This window comes from Apodemus sylvaticus, chromosome 23 (assembly GCF_947179515.1).
Source record: "Apodemus sylvaticus chromosome 23, mApoSyl1.1, whole genome shotgun sequence".
Classification (NCBI taxonomy): domain Eukaryota; kingdom Metazoa; phylum Chordata; class Mammalia; order Rodentia; family Muridae; genus Apodemus; species Apodemus sylvaticus.
The window spans coordinates 8717049-8743657 of NC_067494.1; the positions used below are offsets into that span (position 1 = coordinate 8717049).

At 46.9% G+C, this 26609-nt stretch overlaps 1 protein-coding gene across 19 annotated transcripts in view; it reads right to left on the reverse strand.

Annotated features, from left to right (window-relative positions):
• Positions 1–26609, reverse strand: part of Epb41l2 (erythrocyte membrane protein band 4.1 like 2) — a 159746-nt gene that overhangs the window by 74706 nt on the left and 58431 nt on the right. For 18 of the 19 annotated variants that reach the window (XM_052169881.1, XM_052169884.1, XM_052169883.1 and 15 more), the window contains 2 exons: positions 4046–4530; positions 2973–3188 (listed from right to left, as the gene is read on the reverse strand). In XM_052169881.1, the coding sequence (XP_052025841.1) occupies positions 2973–3188; positions 4046–4516 (687 nt within the window). In that variant the 5' untranslated portion in view covers positions 4517–4530. Of the gene's footprint in view, positions 1–2972; positions 3189–4045; positions 4531–13090; positions 13166–26609 lie in introns of those variants that run through there. The other variant, XM_052169872.1, reaches the window with a different exon arrangement.

The window sequence follows — 26609 nt, forward strand, 5'->3', positions numbered from 1 at the left end:
GCGTTTCCTGTGACTCTTAGGGTCCTCCATGGATACAGTCACAGCATCAGCAAATGACGATCGTCAAGCATGAGACTGAACAGGTATGGAGAAGGTGGACCCTTGGCTTGTGTGCTGGCAATGGGCTTAACCAGGAATCAGGAGGCGGAGCCTCCTAACAAGCCACGACTGACCTCAGTGCACTCAGACAAGACGATCCAGGAGTGGCTAGCCCCCTCCCACCCTGCAGGAGCAGTTTTACTCCCACAGCACGTGAGGGGTCAGCAGAAAGGGGCCATCTTGGAGACAGAAGGCAGTTCTTCCTCACACGCTGATGCACTGATAGCTTGATCATGAATAGATCATCAGTCTATTCCACAGGTTCTCAACCCAATGCCAATGCCGCGACCCTTTAACACTGCTGTGGTGGTGACCCCAACTCGTAACATTATTTTCACTGCTTTTGCTAGTGTTGTGAATTGTAATATAAATATCTGATATGCGTTATATGTGAACTCCAAAGGGGTCTGGACCCACAGGCTGAAAAATCACTGGACTCTGTTCTTTAAAAGTTACCTCTTCTAAAGTATTTTGCTATTAACACTGTACTGGCTAGTTTTGTGTGTCAACTTGACACAGGCTGGAATTATCACAGAGAAAGGAGCTTTAGTTGGGGAAGTGCCTCCATGAGATCCAGTTGTGGGGCATTTTCTCAATTAGTGATCAAGTGGGGGAGGGCCCCTTGTGGGTGGTTCCACCTTTGGGCTGGTGCTCTTGGGTTCTATAAGAGAGCAGGCTGAGCAAGCCAGGGGAAGCAAGCCAGTAAGAAACATCCCTCCATGGCCTCTGCATCAGCTCCTGCTTCCTGACCTGCTTGAGTTCCAGTCCTGACTTCCTTTAGTGATGAACTGCAATGTGGAAGTATAAGCTCAATAAACCCTTTCCTCCCCAACTTGCTTCTTGGTCATGATGTTTGTGCAGGAATAGAAACCCTGACTAAGGCAAATTGGTACCAGTGTAGTGGGGTATTCCTGTGACAACCTGACCATGTTTTGGGGAGGACTGTGGAAGGACTTTGGAACTTTGAGCTAGAAAAGTCATTAGAATATTAAGAGCTCAGTGGAAAGTTTTATAGAAGCTTGGAAGACAATGCTAAGAACAGTGCAAAAGATGGAGGCCTGGCTTGTGAAATTTCAGAGGGAAGATTAAAGACTTTTAAAATGGGCCATGTTTTGATTGTGAAGATTCTGTGGTTTTGCTTAGCTGGGGCTGAAGAATCAGCTGTGAGTTTTGCGTTACTGGGACTATTGATGCTGGTTAGCTGGAGCTAAGAAATTAGCAGTGATTAAGAAGAGACCAGCATCACTGAGATGAAATCTTCTTGGAAGTGTTTTCTGAGAGCACAGAGAGTGTGTTCCAGAGATAGCCACAGTTGTATTTTGTGCTGTGGCTGGACTTGGTACTGTGTAAGAGTCACCCAGATGGTACTGGTTTTGAAGGCATGAAAGGGTCATGAAGAGCAGCTGAGGCTCTTGGCACAGTGAGAGGCTATGGAAGGCCATTGGTGAAGGTGCAGCCTCAGTTGCAATTGATGGCCCAGGACTTGAAGGGGTCATGCATAGGAGCAGAGGCTTGTCACCATGAAGAGAGCCTATGAGAGGCTATTGGTGCCTAATTACAGTAGAAGTCAGCAGTGTTTTGGAGATGCCAGTGCCATGAGATGACCACCAAGAACAGCAGCAGCAGTGGAGTACAGGCAGCTGGAGCCTAGAAGACAAGCTGTGTGCTATAAAGGGCAGAGCTAGAGAAGTGACCTACGCCCTTGGAGGAGCCCGGATGATTGTGAGTTGTATCCCAGACATTGAACCATTGGAGTTTGAGTTTTGCTTTTGGTTGTGACTGTGCCCTGATATTGTTTCCCTCTTGAAGGAAGAAAGTATTTTAGTGGAGCCCACAGTTAAAAGACTTTGAATTTTTAAAAGACTTTGAATTTTAAAGATATTGGACATTTTAAGGTAATTGAACTTTTAATATGTAAAGACTGGGACTTTTAAAGTAATTTAGATCTTGGGGATGAATAAGAAAGTAAGGGTTGAGGCTTAATAGTGATGTGTTTGTGTGTCAAGTTGACAAGGGGTCAATTGTACTGGTTAGCTTTGTGTGTCAACTTGACACAAGCTGGAGTTATCACAGAGAAAGGAGCTTTAGTTGGGGAAGTGCCTCCATGAGATCCAGCTGTGGGGCATCTTCTCAATTAGTGATCAGCAGGGAGGGCCCTTTGTGGATGGTACCACCTTTGGGCTGGTGCTCTTGGGTTCTATAAGAGAACAGGCTGAGCAAGCCAGGGGAAGCAAGTCAGTAAGAAACATCCCTCCATGGCCTCTGCATCAGCTCCTGCTTCCAGACCTGCTTGAGTTCCAGTCCTGACTTCCTTTAGTGATGAACTGCAGCACTTTTAAATGAATAAAAGACAGGGTTGTGTGTGTTTTCTTACTGCTCTTTTGTTTGATTTTGTTGTTTGGGAATAGTTTTTAAGACTCACAGGGAAGACTGAAGTTTAGTAATCCAAGTTTTATATTCCAGACAATAAAGAAGCTCAATAAACCCTTTCCTCCCCAACTTGCTTCTTGGTCATGATGTTTGTGCAGGAATAGAAACCCTGACTAAGACAAACACCAAGTACCAACTAAGACATGGATTCTTAATTCTTTGTTACTCTATTTTTGAAATGCCACAAATGCCAGAAGTATATGCATGGGTAGACTGAACGGCCGGGGCAGAGCAGAGGTCGCCCCTGCTTGCCTGGAGTCAGGAAGTGCGGTCTGACATGGGAATGACGGCACTCTACATGGCTGCTAACGTTTTAAAAGCACAATTACAACACTCTGGCCTACAGGAACTTGGTGAAAGGGGGCGCAGACCCACAGTGCCTCCGAGAGAGAGCAGACTGCTTTCATCACCGTGAGGAGTCTCTCCCTCCGGCCCCGCCTCACCTCCAGGTCACAGCTGTATTCCGTGCCATCTAGGAGGGTCACTCTGGCCAGGACAGTCTTGGTCTTCTTGGTGGCTTTCTGAGAGGCCACCTCTGCTTTCGGCTCGCTTGTCTGCACTTCCTTCGTCTCCCTTCTGGCTACGTCGCCTTCCAGTTTCTCTTCCTGTGCATCTTGGATTGGTTCCTCCTCCTTGTCCTTCTTCACTTCTTCAGCAGGCTGCCAAGACAGCAAGCGAGTTCACGGCAGAGTTAGCCGGCTTGTAGAAGACAGCATTAACAAGGAGACAATGACAATCAAGCCCCACTTCTCTCCACAGGCTGGAAACTCACCCAGGTTGTGAACACAGTAGTGAGTGCCCCAGCCACACCCTCAGGCCCCAGAAGAATAGTTAATGAGAACTATGATTTTCAATCTAACAGCTTTAAACTTAAGGTATTTAAGCTTTTCACCCTTTCTTGTATCACTTTTATTATCCGTGATTTTACCAGGTTAGTGATGTAAGCATTAAATGAATAAAAAACTATATTCCAGCAGCTGTACTTTAAAAGCATTGAAATAACAAAGTTTCTAAAACCTTAAGCCACAAGAAAACCTAGTCTTCAGACAAACCACAAACATGAAGAGAGGGAGAGGGAGAGGGAAAGGGAGAGAGAGAGAGGGAGAGGGAGAGGGAGAGGGAGAGGGAGAGAGCTACTCACTTGAATAAGGCAAAGGTAAATTAAAGGGTATCAAAGTAACAGAAGAGGTGGGAGGGTCTGACAGGGCACTCAACCTTCTCAGAAACAGGCACCTTTAAGACAGGGTTGTGTGTGTTTTCTTGCTGTGGTGGTGGCTCTTTTGTTTGATTTTGTTGTTTGGGAATAGTTTTTAAGACTCACAGGGAAGATTGAAGTTTAGTAATCCAAGTTTTGTATTCCAGGCACATCAGGCTGAGGTAGTATCTCAACACAGAACGGGAAACGATCCCAAACCAGCCAGGCCCTCCCCCACCCTTCCCCACCCTCCCCTACCCTGTGTGCTGTGCCCTCATCCCGGCCCCGCCCCTCGTATGGATGCCCTCTTCTCCAACCTACCTGGGTCTCAGCGCTGCTTTTCAAGGCTGGGGTGTCTTCCCTGACCTCCACCTTCACCTCCAGGTGCTTCCTCTGAGCCATCTCTTCTGCATCGCCCTTGGCCCGACTCTCTTCTTCAGGAAGGGATTCCTCTTTGTTTAAGATCTGGTCTGCCACATCAGCTTGAGTAGGCTCTTTTTTATCTCCTCCATCTTTGGCTACTACTAAATTGTAAGACTTCTGCTTCTTAAGCCAGGGGGGTATGAAGCGAGCGATGCCCCTGTTCTCGGCCGCGTCCTTCCCTCGCTTCCGCCGGCGGGGGCTGCTTTGGCTTTCAACTGTAGGACCCGACTGGGACCCTTTCAACTCCTCGGGCTCAGAGACCGGAGTCTGCTCATTTTCTACTTCTTTAGCTTTCTCCTTGGGGGCATCTGCTCCCGCCTGGTCAGAGCCCTTCTTCACTTCAGACGCAGCGCCAACTTCAGTAGTCATGGTTACAGCTTACACTGCAACAAAATAAAAACCACGAGATAATATTTTAGACTTTCCCACTTTCGGTCTGGTGGTGAGGGGATGGACACGGCAAGCCACGGGAAGGGGGAGAGCAGAGAAACAGGACCGGGCGAGCGCTGTTCAGGAGGAAGGCTCAGGCAAACCCAAGACCGCTGGCGCTCAGAACCCTCAGAATCCAGCAGCATCACAATGGTGGGCACTCTGCACACCACTCAAGAGAGCACAGGAACTGCTATCTGGTCCCAGCTAGTCACACAACCACACAGAAAGTCTAATGTTCGTGGTTCTCTTTCACTTCTGGCCTTCATTCTTTATTAAGGAAACACTGACAGTAACATTAGCAAGAATTAAAAAAACACACACTGTTACATGCTGGGTGCTTAACAGCAATAAAAACTTACTGAAACAAATTGTACTATTATTTTGCTTTCCAGTGTTTTATGTCCTGATTCACCTGCACTATTCGAAAAGTTAAGCTTCTGAAAAAAAACTAAAGCCAAAATCAGAACCCCAAGCCTCTGCTCCATCCAATCTCAAATACTGTGTATGTGTCTGTGTGTCTGTGTGTGTGTGTGTGTGTGTGTGTGTGTGTGAGAGAGAGAGAGAGAGAGAGAGAGAGAGAGAGAGAGAGACAGAGAAGTAAAGGTCCTAATCCAACGTAAATAAAGATGTCATAGAATGGGTGAGTATACCTAATGACTTATTCCATCACAGCAATGAAACAAAATTGATTCAATCTAAAATATAACCGGCAGCCTAAATTGTATACAAGCAGAGAGGGACTCCTGGAGCGCAGCGGGCAGCGGGCAGTGGGCAGCGGGCAGGTGGGGCCAGCCCAAGCTCACGGCTGTTCTCCCATAGTGTTCTGAGAGCTGGTGCCCGAGGCACTGGGTAATGTCACAGCTAGCTTCTTAAAGGGTACAAATATCAACAGTTTTAAAAAGAAACTCAAGTACAATCGTTCTAAAGCAGGGTCACAAACCACACATATGACCCTTTTAAAATATACGTCGATATACTACAATGTTGTTTAGACATAAGAAGAAAGCTGGACTACATACTGTCACATGGCGCCTGCTGAAATCAGGTGCTTCTAGAGCTTCTGGGGCTTTAAGTACTAGTAGGATAGGATTCTTGTTTCAACAGCCCAGCCTAAAATGGGACTGAAGCAGGGGGACAGCTGGCAGGTGGCGGCAAAACTCCAGGAATGGTTCGTTATTAAGGCCCAAACAATCAAGAGGGTAAGAAATGGATCTGGTGGGAAAGACACAAGGATCCTGACCATGGAAAGAGAGAAAAAGGAATCCAGGGAAGTTATGGGAGCTGAGGAAGTTAATCCTCGGACACGGGATCTCCAGGAAGATGGATCTAGCCAAGACACGGAACCTGACTTTAAATGTCCTGTGGCTGACAGGCTTGTGGAGATGTCTGCTCAGTCAGTAGAGAAAGCAGGCTTTGAAAGAGTCTAGATGCACACTGGAGATGCCACTTGGGAGCCGTGGTCACATGCACACAGAGTTACAAGAGCAGTGATACTGATATCACTGGGGAAACCACTGCTGTTTAGTAGTAGAGAACTCTACAAAGAACCTTACTACTTACATGCAAGGAAGAGACAGAAAAGGCCTGTGGGCCAGAACAAGCACAGTGGAATGGCAAGATCAGAGGACAGACTGTCTCTAAGAGCAGTACTACAAGGGACAGATTTAACTACCACACATGACTTCTCATTCTCAGGTATTTACAATTCAAAGCACCCACCAATAGGAACGAAGATACGCCTGAACCTATAATGCACAGAAAACATGTCTTCTTACATACATATTTAAGATTATTGTATACAAGTCACATAAAACCAAAGCTGATTTCTAGCATATACTTTCTAATTACATTTTGAGATGTGAATAAATATCTAGGTAAAGTTAAAAGAAAAACGTTCCACGCTTGTATAAAGCTAACCAAGATGAGTTGGCAGCTTGTACCCTGGCTACAGGAGACAGAGGAGTAATCAACTGGTGATAATATGATCAAAATATTCAGAAAGCAGTGAGATAGAAAACTGAAGTTTCCACTGTCGTATTAACGAACCAACAGCTGTGCACACTGTAATCACAGGAGAAACCACTGCTGGCATGAATGGGAACAGCCACCACAGGGAGTGAATGCTGTGGATGCCTGGCCACGGAGGGTGGCACTATTAGGAGGTGTGACCTTGTTGGAGGAAGTGTGTCGCTGTGGGGGCAGGCTTTGAGGTCTTCCTCCTCGAGCCAGGGCCAGTGTGGCACAACATCTCTCCTTGCTACCTGTGGATCTGTAGGAAGAACTCTCAGTTCCTTCTCCAGCACCATGTCTGCCTGCATGTCACCGTGCTTCTCGCCATGATAAAAATAAACTGAACCTCAGAAACTGAGGTAAGCCAGCCTCATTTAAATGTTTTCCTTTATAAGGGTCGCCATGGTCACGGTGTCCCTTCACAGCAATGAAACCCTAACTAAAACAGCTCACCGTGTCCAATAGTTCGCAATTTCTGTTCTTTAACACACCCAGGAATAAATCACAAGGCTTCTGCTCTACTCCGTAGAAAAGATCCATATAAGTTTGTGGAAATGATTATAGAACATGGTATAAACTGTGTTCTCACCAGAAGTAGCTCTACCCCACAAAAGCATACTATCACATCATATTTCAAAGTCACTGCTTGGCCATGTGATCAAAAGCTAAAGAATACAAGCTGAAGACCAACGGCTAATACGGAAGCATGGGGCGCAGGGGAAGCAGGCGCGCTGCGCCTCACACACTGCATCGGCGACTCTGTCCACCCCAGAGCTGGCCCACATCGCTCACTCAAACTGATGTGAAGAGACGGGAAAGGAGACACAGCTTACTGAGCTGTGAGGCGCCAACAACGAAGGTGGGGGAGACTGTAAATAACCATGTTCTTAAAGCAGCTCCGAGAGCTCTGACCCAACACCGCTTTGTTTGTAAGATGATTTCTCCAACAAATCACTAGCATCAGAGAACATGATTATAGACAGCACAGGCACTGACCATAATTACCATGCTTGTAACTCAGCATTCCAGATGTGGATGCGCCTCTAACTGCCCCACCCAGAAAAACAGAAACCCAGTGCCACGCGGTGTGCTTCCAAAACCGTAAATCAGGACTGCATTTCCCACTAACCGCCTTGAAGGCAGGGCGCTTTCTTTCACATGTAGCAGGAACATCTAGACTTGTCTTCGGAGAGTGGCGAACACTATTCAGTAAGTGCTATTTTCTGGGCATTGTGAAATTCTAAGTATCTAGTCTAACCTGGGAGGTGGTGGCTCACAACTCTAATCCCAATACTCGGGAGACAGAAGCAGGTGGATTTCTGAATTTGATGCTAGCCTGGACTACAGAGTGAGTTCCAGGACAACCAGGGCTACACAGAGAAACCCTGTCTCAAAATCAAAAACAAAATCTAGTCCAACATCCTCATTTTATCAGCAAGGGTAAAGGCTGAGTAAGCGGGATGTGCCCAAGGCAACAAAGTTTAATGAGCAAAGACAAAACCTGACTAATTTTTCTCAAACCATACAGTGCTCATTAATCTCTAATGAGAATTACCCAGCTCCATCATTAGTAGTATAGTTATATAATATTCCAAGTAAAGATTTTTCTACTTAACAACCCAAAGAACAAGGCTGTGACCAACCCGGCCATTAGATGAGCATGTGGTTTAGTACAATTACCATGCTTGCATTCTCCAATTAGGGCTGACGAAAGTGGTTGTCATCATGACAGCTCCAGAGAAAGAGACTGCATCACTGAACAAGCAATCAAGCAGACACTATCAACAGAGACCAGTAATGTTTAGCAGAAAATTATATTTAAAAAAAAAAACCCACTCTTTATGTCCTTGTGGTTAAAAATAAACACAACTACATCAAGGTGTTGTTGTTATTCTAGCTTAAACCATCTACTATACATCCACTGTTTAAAATACAGGCTAGTAAATCATCAGTGCTACAGAAAACAGATAGCCACACAACTCTGGAAAAAATGTCAAGTGTCTGTGCTAACGGCAGTCCCAGGTGTTTCCTGCAAACCATAAGGGTCTGGGAAAGTAGGACTGAGGGTGAGTGGCTCCCTTCCTGTGCTATGATCAGAAGCAACCCATTTCTCCTGCCGGAACATAAAGAAGTATTCAAAGGGCCAACATTAACAAAGGGGGAACATATCCATTTTTAAATTTCAAAACTAATGGTAACAGGCTAAGAGATTTCAGTTTCAACTCTGAGAAACAGAAACAAAACTGTTCTACAAATAGCCATGAATATAAAAATATATTGACAATGTGTGGACAGTTCTAATTCAGCTGTTTTCTAGCGCTAACAAAATTAGTGTTCATCTGCCGTGTTCATGACAGGATAAGAGATGAGTAAGATCCTCGCTAACACCCACTACCGCTCACTCTCTCATCTCCCCAACTGCCCACAGGCACAGGGAAGCTCCTTCTAGTGCCCACCATCTTCCATTAAAACAGCAGACAGAGAGGGGTTGGAAGCCACCTAATTCTACTGAGAAAGCATAGGGCGATGCTTCTCACATATGCAAAACAGTAAAGAGGAAGAGAGACCGGAGAGCAAAGGGAAGGGGGAGAAAGGGAAAATCAAAAAACATGAAGAGGAGGGAAGAATAATAAAAACAGGCAGACAGCATGGCTGCAAAGACTGATGAACAGTTCCCTGGTAGAGAGTGCTAACCATGAGGGAGGAGGGGTGGGGGAGGGGAGGGAGGGAAGAGGGGTGGGGAGGGGGAGGGGGAAAGGAGGGAAGAGGGATGGGGAGGGGGGAGGGAAGAGGGAGGGGGAGAGGAGGGTGGGGGAGGGGGGAGAGGGCAAGGGGAGGGAGGAGGGAGAGTATTTGTAGCTTTGTTTCTCTAAGCACGAGATGGTCTAGAAAGGCTATGCCCGCTATCCACTAAGTACAGTGTGGCATCTATGAAATAGCATCAATTTTACATTCATACTGTTCCTATAAAGATGTAAACTAACATCTGCTTGAAATTAAGACCACACACTGAAAAGATATGAACTACAAACTGCGCTTTGCTAGTTCCAGGATAGGCTAAATCGGGTTTCACCCCAGCAGGGAGGAGTTCCTCTGCTTCATCTCCTTTTTAACAAGGCCCACATTTTGTTCAGTCTCTCTCCCCTTCCTCCTATGCACACCCAAGATGGGTCCCAGGGTAGGCTGTTGGTCTAGAGCAGTCCTGGGGTCTCCCTTTCTTTGTCAAGAAGACACGCATTCATCCAGTAACATGTCTCCAGGAAAAGGTTCCTCCCTCTACGAGGGCAGTGGTTTTACGGGCTCTGAACCCCATAGGTACGCTGTAATCATCCCCAGTCCACTGGGAAGAGAGTCCAAGGATGAGTCGGCTCAGGATGAAGAGCCCTGAGGGAACTACAGAAAGAAGGCCAAGCCCAGCATGCCAGGCCCGACCAGGCCCGTTTCCTGTGGCCTAACACAGCGTGCTCTCCTGTGGCAGAAATGACTGCCAACAAGAAGCTGAGGTAAGACGTCGCACAACTCACATCTGGGATATAAAAAAATAAAAAATAAAAATATAAAACCTCTGTATATGAAAGAAAGGGAAACACACCTACGAATGTACAATGAAGGGACCCCTTAGTCACATGATCACTGGGCATGGCTATTGATCCAGGCGAATACAGACATACTGAAGCGGATCGCACTCACACCACAGAAATTGTCAATAGCTATACCCCAGGGAAGAATATGATGGTACACACCTTTGATCAAAGCACTTGGGAGGTAGGCACAGGCATGTCTTTGTGAGTTTGAGGCCAGCCAGAGCTGCCAGTGGGATCCTATCTTAAAAAACAGAAAGCTATCATAATCTCAAATATGTATTTTAAACCAAGTCTCGCTATCCTACCTTTTAGTTTGAAAGCATAATGTGTGAAGGAAATAATGTTCATGTGCACATGTGTACTTACTTGTATACAAGGGAACAAACAATAAATGTTCATGTGTACACATTTATCTACTTGTATATTAGGGACAAACAACTGATGTTCATGTGCACACGTGTAGCTACTTGTATACTCAGGGACAAACAGGAGACTCTCCAAGAGGAACAGAGTGTGGGAAGTGAGAGAGGGTGAGATGCAACGCAAGAGAAAGGAGTTCTCACTGAGCCAAAGATCACTGAGATGAAGTACATCGGCACTGCAAGAATAGATTTATACACTGAGAGCACAGCGGAGCCCCCATCATGTCACACGGCTCCAAACATAGAAACAGCATATGCGCAGACAACTTCCATGCTGCTCCAGCTCAGAGGCATGAAACTGATTTCCTAGCAAATGGGGTTCAATACCATCTCTACAGTGCTCAAAGTAACTGGTTTTTGCTAGTCTATTTGAAATATTCCACAAATCAACCTCATTCCACATAGACTGTTTAAAACCCTATGTGCTTAGACTAGTAGTCTTTTACAGAAGCATTTTCAAGGACCCTCAAGGTGGCTCCGTAGGTAAAGGCCCTGCCACCAAGCCTGCACTGTACATTTGATCCTAGGACTCACACAGTGAAAGAAGAGAGATGTCTCTAACCTCCCACCCACACGTCTCATGCTACACACACCTCATATACACTTAAGTAAATGCAGTAAAAAATAAGAATTTTTCTCAGTTCTGTGTTTAAAACGAGAGGCTAGAGCTCCTCCTGCTTGTTCTTTATCCCCTCAACCTCAAGGCAGAGCAGAAACTTGTCTTCATCGGAACACTGTAGTGCAGGGAAGCCAAACAGTCTTTGCTGCTTTGTGCTGAGGGAAGGGAAGCACAGCCCGCACCAGTCCTCTGAAGGGAGAGAACCTGTTTTAAAGGAAGATAAAATAGGAGGGGAAGGGAAGGGAAGGCAGTCACGAATAGATGCTCCTGATTGCTTTCAACGGCTTCCTCCTCATCTGTAGGGAAAGCAGCAGGCAGGCAGCTTCATAAGCGCAGAGATGTCACACTTCCTGTCCACACCTCCTCGCTGGCCACATCTGCTGCCATGTGCCCTTAAAGAGGGACATTTTTGTGAGATGAGTAAAACTTCGTGTTCCCAGTGCAATGTCATACATCCGGTGTCTTCTCAGTAATACTTTGATGCTGTTTCTAGTATCTAGGGAACATTTATTAGATCCTCATCAAATAATACTCTATGGAAAAGAAAACTAGCCAGCGGCTTCCAGAGCAGGTCGGACCCATGCTCGCTCACGCTTTCAACGGATGCCGTCAAATGTCCGTTTCCTGAGCTCACTGCGCTCCTCTCCTCATAGGATGCGCGCCCACCCAGAACACCTGGACCTTCTCGCTATCAGTGGTAATCAATAACCAGTTGCCTATTTCTGTGTAAATAAACTCTTAGTCTGATGGCAATGAAATAACAACTGTATTTGTAGAGGCTCTTCCCGAATAAGCTAAAGACAAACCCACCAAGGTTAACGGCGTGGGATAAACACGCAGGCTGCAGACGCTGCACTTTAACGGGTCATAAGACAAAAGCTTGTCAAAGTCAATCAACGCCCCAGACTATGACAAGTCCACCAAGCTGGGGCCTGCTTTCAAATCCTCTTGTGTGTAAGCCTGGGAATGCTGCAATGTAAACACGCAGGCTGGGGGCCTGGGGGGCAGTCCCTGCGGTGGTAACAGAACCACAGAGTTCACCCCAGTCATGGCACACCACTTCCTACTGTCAGGCAGTAGCAACAGAACCAGTTTGAGGTTTCTCTTCATTTTTAAAGAGTCCTAGATGAGTAAATTATATACAGATAAAACAAAACTTACTTAATCCCATATAAATGTCAGAATCTAAGCAACTGAGTGATTTTCCTCAGTATGGCAAAATTAGGTATTTAGCAACAGAAGACAGAGAACAACATGAAAACGGCATGCAGTTCTTGACAACAGTAACCATAGATACTGAAACTATGGGAATTCCCCATCTCTAAGAGCTAAAGAACAATTCCTTTTCATCAGATACATTATGGGAAAATTCTATAAATTAGTACCACATGAGATGTTCACTCTTTAATGTATGTGGGGGGGGGGGGGAGGGAACTAACAACTCTGCAGCAGGCCATTGCCCTCACAGTGCATTGGGAAAGAATCGAGCTAAGGACGGCTCCTCAGGCCAGAGGGGAGAGTGGGAGGTGAGGCAGGGGGACAGGTGGATGACGTACACCAGCCTCACGGCTCTCGAGTCTGCGTCCGAAACGGCTACTTGTGTTAAATAACCCACACAGACTCAGCATTTGCCTAGAAAAGTGCAAACAACTAAACAAAACTTGGGCCACTAAAATACACATATACATGCAGTCACACTCACATACACACACTTTTAAAGGGGCTCACAGCAAATTTAACGCAACGATCTATTCCCAGAGCATGCATATCCAAATCCCGCCTACTGGCATGGTCCACATTCTCAACCCCCCTGGACATGTAATCACACTTCCAACAACAACCTTCCCTTTCCAAGCAGAAACAAGCAAGCATGTACCATAAACCCCAACTGCTCCAACAGAACTCTCCAGCGCAGCCATGGCGGGCGGGCGGGCGGGCAGGCGGGCGGCATCAAAGCTTATCCAGCCAGCTGTCTCCTTTTCCTGTCACTGGAAGACTGGAAAGCTGATGGGCTCCCTGCTCCTAACTCAGTGAGCAGGCCCCACCCAAGTGGACCCTGCCGGAGAAGGGCGTGCTCAGTAGACAAGCTCAGCCTGCTTCCAAGTCACTCAGTCCCTCAGCTACAAAATTCATGTGGCCCACAGCGCTTCCTGCGGCCTGTCCTAGGCAGTTAACTACATAAAGACTGCTTCGGCGTCCGATGAAACTCCAGTGCTGTAACTGCCGCTTTCATGATCCACCGGTACTTTCACATTTTATTTATTAAGAGAAGGAGAGTGGGAAGGAGAGGGGGAAATGGGGAGAGAGGGAGGAGGGAGAGGGAGAGACAGAGACAGAGAGACAGAGGCAGAGATTGGCAGAGGGAGGGAGAGATGGAGACACAAGGAGACAGAGATCAACTCCAGCGAGTCAGTCCCCTCTCATGAGGGTCTGGAACTCAAATTAAGGTCCTCAGGTTGGCAACAGACACCTTTACCCATTGAGCCAGCTCATAGGTCCCCTCAGTTTAATGGTAGTAATTTTTACTCCCCTCAAGAGCCAAAGACTCTAACATAGGCATGAGAAACTTTTTTGAGTTGTTAAAGTTGTCCAAGAAACTCCCAAACATCCTAAGTTCCTACTTTTGCCTTTGGTCGCCCCCAAAGATGGAAGTAAATCCGCACAGATGACACTTCAGACCAGGGCCCAGGGTGCTGATGTTGGATACAGCAAGGTCTTCAAAGGGTGAAAGAGGATTTTCCAATAAGATTTCACTTATACCAAATGGTCAAGAAAAAAGAATGCTTTCTTCATGAGAATACGTACTCAAGGTAAGTTTTTACAGTAGCTCCAAAGATTCCTCTGTCAACCTACACAAATATAAACTGTAGTGCTGTTCTAATTGATGAATGCAGGCTAGTCGAAAGAGCAATCTGCTGTGTGTGTGTGTGTGTGTGTGTGTGTGTGTGTGTCGTGTATCCTGTATTCATAATTTTTAATTATAACTCTGTTTTAAACTTGTTTACACTTATTTATTCTGTACATAAGAAGTGTGTACACGTATGCACACCATGGTGAGTGTGCAAAGGTCTGAGGAAACTTACAGGAGCTAGCTCTCTCTCCCCACTGGACGAGTCTCACACCCTGAACTTAGGGCTTCAGCCTTGCCAAAAGCACCTTACCCACTGAGCAGCTCACAAGCCGTTAAGACACATTTCTAATAAATATCAGTCACACAAATGCATTACCTGTCTAGTTGTGGACTTATTCTGTCCAGCCAGCCAGCCGGCCTCCAAGCTCTAGCCCAACCCTCTACGCATCTGCTGTAGGGTCAATGTGTCCCCTGAAGGCTGCACTTTGTGCGTGGAGGCTTCGGCTCTAACAGATTTAGAACGAGGTTGAGAACCACCAGAGAGCTTACACCACACCCGCTAACTAAAACCCAGACCAGGTCGTACAAGGAATGCCAATGTGCAACCTCGAGAACTGTGAGGAAGCGAGCAGCCTGCCGGCCAGGGGCCAGCCTATGGTGGTTTCTGACAGCAGCCTGACTCCTCACAGCCACGGCAGTCAGCACTACTGCTCAGCTTCTGAAGCTCCAAACTGAAGACTCCATTCATGAGACACAGACACATGAGCTGGAGAGAGAGAGAGAGAGAGAGAGAGAGAGAGAGAGAGAGAGAGAGAGAGAGGAGAGAGAGAGAGAGAGAAAACGAAGTAGCAGGACAAGTTCTGTGGCCCTAGGATTTGCAAACACAACCCAGAGCTATTATTAAATGTGTTCCTGCACAGGAAAGCCAGACTCACACCCCAGGCTGCTCCAGAGCAGGGGGCTTGCCATCTCTGTTGTCAATCCTGACACCCCTGGCTTCTAGATTATTAAACTGAATCCAGATATGAAACAACCTTGGAAGCGTAGCCACTAGATTACCGGCAGAGAAGCCTACAAATACTCAATTCCATGTAAACTATTGTTTCTGAAAAGATTTCAAACAATTCCAAGTATTCAAGCCGAAATGCGGCTTGCATTTTGTTAACAGACACTTGTATGTGTTTTCACGCGTCTTTGGAAAAATGTTTTTAAATTCTATTTTTAACGCTGTATCATCACTAGCATAAAACTGAAATAAGAAAAGTTTATCCTTAAAATGTGGTTTGTATAACTAGTCAAGAATTGTTTGCTAGGGTGGAAAACATTATCCTTTATTTGTGTGCAAGAGTCTGTAGAGATTTTAATAGTACAGCCAGGGTAACTTGATTTTTGAAAACTGTTTTCCACCAGAGGGGGGGGGGGAAGGGGGCAGGAGAGCACACAGTGAGCACAGGACTGGGAGCAGGAGACAGAGGAGAGAGAGGGAGGGAGAGGGAGGGAGTGGGAATGAGGGGGAAGGAGAGGGGAGGAGGGGGAACAGGAGGGAGGAGGAGGGAGAGGCAGAGGAGGGGAGGGAGAGGGAGGGAGAGGGAGGGAGGGAGGGGGGAAGGAGGGGAGGGAGAGAGAGGGGGGAGAGGAGGGGAGGGAGAGGGATAGGGAGGGGGGAGAGGAGGGGAGGGAGAGGGATAGGGAGGGGGGAGAGGAGGGGAGGGAGAGGGATAGGGAGGGGGGAGAGGAGGGGGGAGGGAGAGGGATAGGAAGGGAGAGGAAGAGGAGGAGAGGGGGGGGAGGGAGAGGGAAGGAGGGGAGAAGAGGGGAGGGAGAGGGATAGGGAGGGAGGGAGGGGAGAAGAGGGGGAGAGGAGGGAGGGGGAGAGGAGGGAAGGGAAAGAGAGGGAGAGGAAACAAGGCGTAGAGACCAAGTGCTGTGATGATGCCTATAGCCCCTGAAGTCCTGAGGCCGCAGCCACACCGCTGTGAATCTGAGATGAGCCAGGGTTACAACAAGCAAGGGGGGAGAGAGAGAGAGAGAGAGAGAGAGAGAGAGAGAGAGAGAGAGAGAGAGTCAGAGACAGAGAGCAGAGGATTCAATGCAGTTGGCTCAAAACTCCACACTCTGAAGAGTGCAAAGTCAGTGCATCAAAGTTCTTGGTATCAAGAAAGGACCAGGGACAGCAGGGATCTTGGGGCATCTCTACTCTGCATCTTTCTTTAAGAAGTGAACATCACTTGCCAAACCAGGGAAACATGGACAACACATTTTCCTAGCAAAGCCCTAAAACCACATGGAAAGCCCCACCTACCCCAAATAAGCCTGCCCCCCCCCACTCGCTTTCTCTCTGCCTCTGTCTCTGCCTCTGTCTCTGTGTCTCTGTCTGTGTCTCTCCCCCCCTCTCCTGACTGGGACATGACACTCCCACCTGTTGACCATCATGCAAGGCTGTACCCCCCCACCCAACCATGTATGAGTTTCCTGACTCACTAAATGGATGTTCAGTTTCTAAGACGCTGTTGTGTCTTAAGACACTTGCTATTGGTCCATTGATCTGGGGTCAACAAAAAACAGGGGCAGGAAAGGGAGAGCACCTGTGGGTGTGGACGTTCCTGGGCTCCAGGGTGCACATGGTCTTTGGACCACACAGCATCCTTTAATTTCTTTCAGGCTCTGAATACAGACAGATCCATAGATGAGTCATCTGCACATTTCTTGCTTAACCAGAGACCTGGCAACATTCTGCACATGGGTTCCATTGTGTTTCTTAAAATGCAGCCTTCTTCTGAGTTGTAGGGAAAATGCACAACATGGTTTTTTCAAGGAATAAGGAGAGAAAGTGGGGGCAAGAACAAAGGAGAGAAAACAAGGGGGTCAGGGCTGTAGCTCTGTGGAAGAGAGCGTTCTGCAAGCATTCCCAAGCACTGGCACGCACGCATGCGCGCACACACACCAAAATAAGACAGTGGTTCAAATTTCCTAATTAAAAAAATTATTGCTTTGAAAATATCAACAAGTATTCTGACAAATAGCTCTTAACACACACCCTTAAAAAAAGATAAAGACTCTAGCATAACAGAAGTGTCCAATCAGACTAATGTGAAAATTCATCAAAGGTGTCTGTTTTCCACTCTACTCTGTGACTGTCAAACGAATAACTAACTGTCGGGGATCTTAATCTGCTTTGTTGATGTCCCTGTGGGCAGACTCTAGACCTGGACGACCCCTCGGTCTATGGAATGACCAATAATGAGCTGAGAAAGGAGGCTTCTGGGGACTGAAAAAGAAAACAGACGGGTGCTCTCAACACAGAGAGGACTGGCTTTCTAAGTTTGGCAGTTCAGGTAAACCTATTAGTTATCGTTAAGTCTCCTGTGGTTTTCTGTTTGCTCTGGCTTTCAAGCCTGGCCCTTTCAGAGGACAGAGCGCCTAGCAGAACTCCACTCTGACTTGCTCTGGGGTCTGCTGAAGCCCACTGGGAAGAAGTTCTCCCAACCAACAGTGCTGAAAACTTTTATTTGAATGTTTAAAAAGCATTTGTGGAATTCCTTCTTGATATCAGACCAGATACAGGAAATTTAAACTACAGCAGGAGACAGACACATACACAAATCATTAGGCTGCACGTGACAAGAGATGTAGGTACAGGACAGATTCCCTGGGACACGCTCTGCCGTGAACAGATGCTACTGTTAGGGACTAACAATACCCATGCTGACTTAAAGGTGAACAACAAAATAAAATTAAACTGTTTACCATAAAGAACAGTACAAAGAGCAAAACAAAGGCCACTGTGCAGCGCTCTCCAATACAATGCAGCAGCGACATGGGATTTTACAGAATCAAAGCCAAAACTGACCGCAGTGTCCACGCACCTCACCACGGCCCTTAACAGATGGGAAGCCTGAAGCCCCACACTAGGGCATTGTCTGGATTGCATAATGAGGCAGCAGCAGATCTAACCACGATAATACATGTCAGACTCTGACTCACACTCCTAAGTCCTAGCCCGGCCTAGTCCACAGCACGCCCGCCTGGCTGAAGACGGAAAAGGAAGACAAAACTAAAGGAAAGAGAGTAGAAATGAGGCCCTTTACTGTAACTTAAAGCCGAGAGAGAGAGAGAGAGAGAGAGAGAGAGAGAGAGAGAGAGAGAGAGAGAGAGAGAGAGAGAGAGAGAAACAGAGAAACAGAGAAACAGAGAAACAGAGAAACAGAGAAACAGAGAAACAGAGAAACAGAGAAACAGAGAAACAGAGAAACAGAGAGAAACAGAGACTGGGGTAGGGAGGGAAGGAGAGGAGGGAGGGAGGGAGGGGGGAGGGGGGAGAGGGAGAGGACCACCAGCTCCAATATAAGAGGTGCAGATCTAAAAGTACTTCTCAGCCTGCCCTAACTTCTATACTTTAAAAAAAAAAAGTCAGTAACTCCCAAGGACAGCTCCCAAAGGACCACTGGTAAAAACTTCTCTCTTCAGGCTAATGAGGTGGCTGGTGGCCAGGAGCACTCCCCACGCTTGTGGAGGACTGGGGTCCATTCCCAGCCTACAGGGCAGCTCACAGCTGTCACTCCAGTTCAGGGCCCAGCACCTTTTCCTCAGGCACTTACATGCACTTACATACATGAAGGCTCACATACACTTACATACATGAAGGCTCACAACTAGCTACTTACTTCACCTGGAAGAACATTAAGTTTACACTCAAGCCACTGAAATCATATTCTCACTCTGCCCTTTACCTAAATCTACAGAATGAAGATATCCGCCACTGACGTCTTTAATGGGATTGGCGTCAGGATCATTGAAAATGAGCACAGACGCTGCCAGTGAAGTGCCGACAGTACCAGAATGCAGGAGACTATTCAACAAAAACCTTCAATCATCAGAATCGTCAGCAGTTTTTTTTTTTTTCTGGCTGATATGCATCCTATATTAACTTCATTTTTAGAAAGAAAAGATATTAAAATACAATAATCTGCCTAACCAACCTGCTTTGCTTAATCTTTCTCCTCAATATGCAAGATGAAAACGATTTCTCCGACCTAACCCACCTCCTATAGTTTCTCTTCAAGTCTTTTCTCATCTGCCTTTAGGACCATGGTCTCAGCCATGGCTGGGGATGGAAGGTGACGTGAGGGAGGAGGACCTGAGTCAGGGCCCACGGCACCCACACAGAGCTGGCCTCGGTGCAGTGCATCTGGAAGCCCAGCACTGTGGGAGGTGGGAGAGGGCGGAGGGCAGCTCCTTGAAGCTCTCTGACAAGCCAACCCAACCCATCAATACGCTCCAGCTTCGGAGAGCTTGACCAACAATGTGGAGAGCTACCGAGAAAGACGTCCCATGGCAGGCTCTGGCACACACGTGTACACACACCCATGGCAGGCTCTGGCACACACTGTATACATGTATACACGCCACGCACACGGGCACCCATTCACACAAAGCACATAGATATTCCGCATCCATTTTTTTTTTTTTTACCATCAACGTAAAGAGGCCATGTGGTCCAGGTAGCAGTGCTTGCTGCGAAGCCTGACAACCTAAGTTCAATGCCTGGGACTCGAGGGGCAGGGCATGGACCAGCTCCCAAAAGAAGGTCCTCAGACCCTGTCCGCACACAATGTAAACAAGTTATGAGACAACTAGACTTCTGAGTGTGTCTCTGTAACTTCAGCACTCAAACCCAATGGAGGAAGGCAATCGGAACCCTGAGTGAAGACATACTCTTAACACAGTGCCCCTCGGTTCAGCATGGCACACAACTATGGGCCAGCAAGCCCTACACTGTCATTACTTTTGCCTTAGAGATCTTGATTTGGGTCCCGGGCTACAGACCTCTAAGGCAATGGCTCCTGGCAGCAGGAGAGGAGAGGAGGGCTGGACTGTGGAACTGTAAGCTTGAGGAGGGAAGCACGGACAATTCAACAGTGACTGACTAAGGAGGGGAGAAGGCTCCCAAGGTGACCTTGAAGGGTGAGAAGGCGCTTCCTGGGCGCCGATATGTGGGCGTAAGTGCAAGCCAGACTGTGGGAACAGTGCGGAAGGGCCTGGTACCATTAAAGATAAATGTGCTGAGGAGAACGGGGAGTACCTTGTCCTCCTGGAACATGGGGCGGGGAGTGGAGATGGGAAAACGGAAGCAACAGCCAAACAATGCGTGGTCAGTACTGAACTCAGAAGTTCTCACTCAACCCTGCAGGCGATGGAAATAATATTAACTTTGTGTCTCTGGCGGCCATTTGAGAACGAATGACATAACGAAAGGAAGCTGATAAAACAAGCGCCCCAACGATTCCAGAGGATTCCTGACCCAGCAACCGGAGTACAAACAAAGAGGTGGGGTGCGGAACTGTTTGGGGAGCAAACAGACCGACTGGATGGTAAGCTGGGCCGTGGGGCGAGAGGGGAACAGAGTTCCTGGGCTGCCTGAGATCGGAAGCCAAATATGAGTGCCACTGGCCCAGAGGGACCCCCAAAGAGACCAGGAATAAGAGCAAAGCAACCAAAGCTACTTGGATGGTACTTGACTGCAGAAGCGTCTAGACAACACTCAACTGAAGAAAGAAAGGCTGCGTGGTGACCGCATGACAGAGGCTCCAACTGCTAGGTCCCTAGTGTCAGAGGGACCGAGGCCGAGGGCCGGGGGGGGGGGGGGGGGGGGGGAGAAGAAGACATTCCCAGTGAATTTTCAAGGAACTTCAGGGAACAGTGTGAGGTGACAAGAAGGGAGCCGTGAGAATGCAGGGAGGCATCCAGACACACACACACACACACACACATGGAGGCAGGCAGCTAGCTGCAGGGACCCACAAAGGTTAAGGGGTGCAGGGGAGAGGAAGCAGGCCACAGACGCTCTGGGGGGCTGGACGGCCCTGAGAAGGCATAACTACCACACACCTTACAGCGGAGGGTGATACCTGCTCCACGTACTAACCTAAAGCCCCTAAGTCTTAGAAAAGAGGGAAAAAAAATCTCTTCTAACAAGTGACAGCCCCCCAGAATGCACGCAAACAAACAGGAAGCACAGAACCCCTCAGGCTAAACAATTTCAGAGAGAAGGCATTGTTTCCTTCTGTGTTCTAACTTCTCAATGTTTGGAATTTCCTGTGTAACCTTTCCTCTTCTGATAGATAAACTTGATCTGTAAGCCAGCCCTTAGTAACTACCACGAGGAACACAACCACATGAGCGGCACTGCACCTATAAGCCGTGTGACCGCAGAGAGAGAACTGGAAATCTCACCACTGAAGCTGAAGGGTTTAAGGAAGGGCAGTGTGTCCTCATCACAGTCTTTGCCAAGGGCCCGACTAAATTTATTTTACAAGATAGAAAAACTACAACTGCAATTCCTACTCGGAAACTGTGAGTCTGAGCCTAAGGAAAGCTCAATTCACAAAATAAACCAGTGAGGGCCACCAGCACCAACAGGGCCGACCCCGTAAGAACGTGAGGTTACGGGACAGCCCTCCTTCTACGGAGCTGAGCCCTCTTCAGGATGCTTTAAGATGCTCTGACAGTGCACACAAACACTATCTCTGGGATGGAACCCAAACAGCACAGCTGCAAGCCATCTTCCCCTGCTGTCCCAAGCCACTCCATCGCAGCCCCTCCCTGTCACAAGAGAGTCTATCAAAGCCAGAAGCAGGACGAGTTGAGTTTCCCCTACAAACTGTTGAGTAGACCTTCACTCTGCTGATCCAAACTTTAGAGAAAAAACTAATATACCTAATACAGTCACCTTAGCTTATAATGGAAAACATGAGAAGTTGAGAAAAATCCCCATTTGAACCAAAACCAAGCTTAAGTAGATAGGCATACATCTGTAAGTCATGGCCCTACCATCACCTCAAACAGGACATTTAGATCCACAATGGCAGAATTTTTTTCAAACTTCCAAGTAGTAGTAATAATAAATAACAAATAATTTGTATTCATATTAAGAATGTTTATTTGAGCCAGGCAGTGGTGGCGCACGCCTTTAATCCCAGCACTTGGGAGGCAGAGGTAGGCGGATTTCTGAGTTCAAGGCCAGCCTGGTCTACAGAGTGAGTTCCAGGACAGCCAAGGCTACACAGAGAAACCCTGTCTTGAAAAACAAAACAAACAAAAAAAAAAAAAAAAAAAAAGAATGTTTATTTGGACTTCATACTTATGGTATGTGGCTATTTCATAACAGTTAAGGCTAAGAAAAAGCTATCTTAAAACCACTGAAGTAATACCAAGACAGTCTCCCGTCAGCCCAGTGGGCACCTCCTGACACTGCCACTCCCACAGCAGCAACAGATTCTCCTATCCAAATACTTCATCTGTAGGTAAGAGAAAAATCAACACCTACTTCTCAACAACCAAAAATAAATAAAAATGAAAACACAAAGAAATGGGCCTCCCCAAATTTCACTACACAAATTTCAAATCCTACAGTGTAATTCTTCAGGCCAATCTGGTCCACAGCACACACTACAGGCCAGCCAGGGATGTAGTTGAACACCGTGTGGAGGGGAGAAAATGTAACAAGCCAACCAGAGCATTGTGAGTTCCAGTCTGCCATACACAGACGGTTTGTAAACAAGCCTTGTACGCGCTGCTTCCTGCCCTCGGCAAGCCTCTCCAGGTGAACAGCACTGCGGGCGCTGTTGTTTGGGACGTGCTGGTCCACACAGGATCCTGTGCCGCTGTTTGAGTGGGCCGTCCTGCTTGCTGTGAAGTCAGAGGGCTGCAGCAGAGGCGGGCAGGCCCTGTGATCCTGTGTTCTGCATGGAAGGGCTTTCAAGCAAGTGGAGATAAAGATGCTGCAGCACCACCGAGCTAAGAACTTACAGGGCACTGCTGGGACCTATGCCTTCTCCCCAGCCCTCATAAGCTACATGGGCTCTGGGCCTGTGGGGGCCACCATCTGGGAAAGTGAGGTCCGCACTTCTACAGCCATGGAAGAACACACTGACTCAGCTGGGACAGCCTGGCGTGGGAGGACATTAGGGAGACTCCATCTGTGATGCTGGTAGACAGGGCCAGAAGAAGGGCCAGCTGGGGTTTTAGAGCAGCAGGCTGGGGAAATGGGCAGCTAGGCGAGCACACAGCTGCTCCCCACCATAAGGGTTTGAACTCCAGTGCCCCCCCCAGGACAAACTACCTCTGCAAACAAGAACACAAGCCACACCTTCCCCATCTCCCAAACCACATCCTGTTCACCATTTCCCCCACCCCATCCCAAGTGAGCTTTATGTGTTTTTTTGTATCCTAAGCCAATTTCGGATCATACCCTTCTATACAAAAGTGGAACATTGTAAAAGATGACCTCACCTTCCCCAAAGGAAAGACATTAGAACCCTCTCCTTCAGAAGAACAAAAAGGTTTGTCTACAGATACCACAAATGAATACAGCAGATATCCCACACAGTCCTGATTTCCAGTATTCCATCTACTGTCTCCTGGGGTGAACTCACAGCTCATATCACATTCTCCAGCTGACATAATCACCAGATGTAAGAGTTGAGGAGAAAAGATATTGCAGATTAGAATTGTGAATTGAAGAAATCTGAATGCAACGTTGAAAATCAGAAGGTGGGCTCCAAGAAGTATGGGAACAGCCTTTAAAAGTGAAACACAAGACTACCAAGCCTTTCTGGGGGAGAGTAGGCATGGCCTACAGGCAAAGCAGCTGCTTGAGCAACCCCCAGATGGAAGTTACATGCAAAGGTGAGTTACTGCAATGCTGGATGCAAAGATGGTTCAACACGGGACAACCAGTAAATAAATCATATCAATAAAAACGAGGGGGCCATCCAGGATCATTTCAAGACAGAAAAAAGAAAACTTGACAAGTCCAATCCCCTGAGTCAGGCATGGTGGCACACACCTTTAATCCCAGCACTCCAGAAGCTGAAGTAGGTAGATGTCTGTGACTCTGAGGCCAGCCTGGTCTATACAGTTGAGTTCCAAGACAGAACAGCCATGGTATAGAAAGAACCTGTCTAAAAAAAGAGAGGAGAAGGAAGAAGGGGAAGATAGGAGAAGAGGAAGAAGAAAGGAAAAAGGGAAAAAAGAAAAAGGAGGAATGAAATTGAGAAGAGAAAGGAGAGAAAGACAGACAGACAGAGAGGTCATCTTTCCATCATAGACAGAGACACACCTATCAGCATCCTACCCTCAACACTGTACTCAATGGGAAGACAGAGAACCTTCCTCTTAATATCAGAAAAAAATAGGATTCTCCATGACACTTCTATCCAACACTGCATTCAAATTTCAAGCCAAGGTAATAATCAGGCAAGAAATGGGAATGGGGTTGGGGGTATCTATGTCTTTTAAGAAAAATAAAAAACAATAAATTAAAAAATAAAAATCACCTAATAGGAAAGAAGTAAATTATCTCTACTAGGAAACGACGCAATCTTATACTTAGAAAAACTGTAAAGAACAGTTTTAAGATAATGAACCAGTTCAGCAAAGATTACCATACGAAATCGACTGCACTTCAACACAATGAACAACACAAAATGAAAACGTTTCCACTCAGCTTCAAAAAGAGTAAAATGAAGACGGATAGCCTTAACTGGGGTCGTAGCAGGCTGCCACGGGAACACTAGAAACCCTGAAGACATGGAGAAGCCCTGAGGGGAGCAGAGCCGGAGCCAGAGGAGGCCCAGTGGCTCGGAAAGGGCGGTCGCGCTGCCTCCACACAGATCTGCAGATACAGAACGGACCAAAAGGCAAGCAGGGGTTTGCGAGGATGACAAGACAATCCTAAATCACAGAGAACTGCAGAAAGAGAATTGTAAAAACTACAATATCAGTAGCTGAATTAATACTGAAACGAAAAAAGTGAGATTTTAAGATTAAAGTGTTCCACTAAAATATTATAGCACACCAAACTCAAAATCTGGGCAAGTCTTGAACAGACATTTCTCGCAATATTTACAAATGGCCAATCACAACACAAAAAAAGAAAGGTTTAGATGACTCATTATAAAAATCAAACTCACTTTGTAACAGTTCTTCACACCCACTGGGATGGCTGTTTTAAGAAAAAAAGAAGATGAAAAACAGTGTTACAAGATAAGCGTGATCACACGTGTGTGTAATCCCAGCATTTGGAAGGGTGGGGGCCAGGAGCTGAGGACGACCCTGGAGTACAAAGTAAAACCAAGCATGAACAATAAAGCAACTGTGCACATGCCTGTGCATGAGAACACACACGCACACACACACACACACACACACACACACAGGCAGGCACACACACACACACACACACAGGCAGGCACACACACACATACACATTGTTCATGAGAATCTGGAAAACCTGGGGCATGGCAATGGAAAATGGCAGCGCAGGCTCAGGCAGCGAGAAGGACTGCTTGGTATGTGCAAGGCTTCTTCCACGCAGGAGGCAAGGGTTGAAGAACTGCGAACAGTGCAGGAAACCGTGTGCAGAACCCAGGATTGTCAAGGACACACAGGAGAAACAGGGACCAAGCAGAGAGCTGTGTGCCGGGCAAACACAGAAAAGCAACAGTGAGATGGGATTTAGAGAAAACTTAGAAAATAATCCACAGGACTTTAAGTTCATCCACTGATGTCTAAATGGCGGACAAAGAAGTAACTGTAACTTAATCCAGGCCCAGAAGAAGTACATCCTTGAACAAAGGGAAAAAATTAAAATAAGAAAACTCTCCTAAAATTCATATGGAACCACCGAAAGCCCCCAAATAGCCAATAATCCTGAGCAGGAGGAACGCTGCAGCGGGGCGTGCCATTCCAGCCCGCAGGGCACGTGTCAGGGACACAAAGATGAACACTGTGACAGCAGGACAAAACAGACACACATGCACACACGCAACCAATGCCGCAAACACGAACATAAGCACACGCGTACAGCCATTTGCTATCTGACAAAAATGACAAACACGTGCTAAAGCATGGACAGCATGTCCAATGACTGGCTCCGGGAAAGCAGGCTGCCCACGTGTACAGTGACAACATCAGACTCCAATCTCACCTTGCACAAAGACTACTCCAAGGGGATCAAAGATCAAGCATGAAACACTGGAACTGCTCAAAGAAGCCACAGGCGGCACTTACATGATACAGGTGTAGGAACGGACTTGCTGAGTAGGACTCTGTCTGCCCAAGAATTAAGACAACAACTGACAAGTGAGACTTCATAAGACTAAGATGTTCTGCAAGAGGAAGCCCAGAGAGAGGGAGAGGGAGAGGGAGAGGGAGAGGGGGAGAGAGAGAGAGAGAGAGAGAGAGAGAGAGAGAGAGAGAGAGAGAGAGAGAGAGAGAGAGAGAATCTTTGCTAGCTATACATCTGATAAGGAATATTCAGAATGAATAAATGAATGCATATTCATACATATATTCATATATTCATACATATATATAATACATATACATACATACATACATACATATATACATATATACATACACAGATACACACACAAGACAAATGACCCATTCAAAAATGGACTTGGGTTCTAAGAAGAATTCTTAAGCAATAAGTAAAATTGGCTAAGAAATACCCAAAAACTGTGTATCATAACTAACA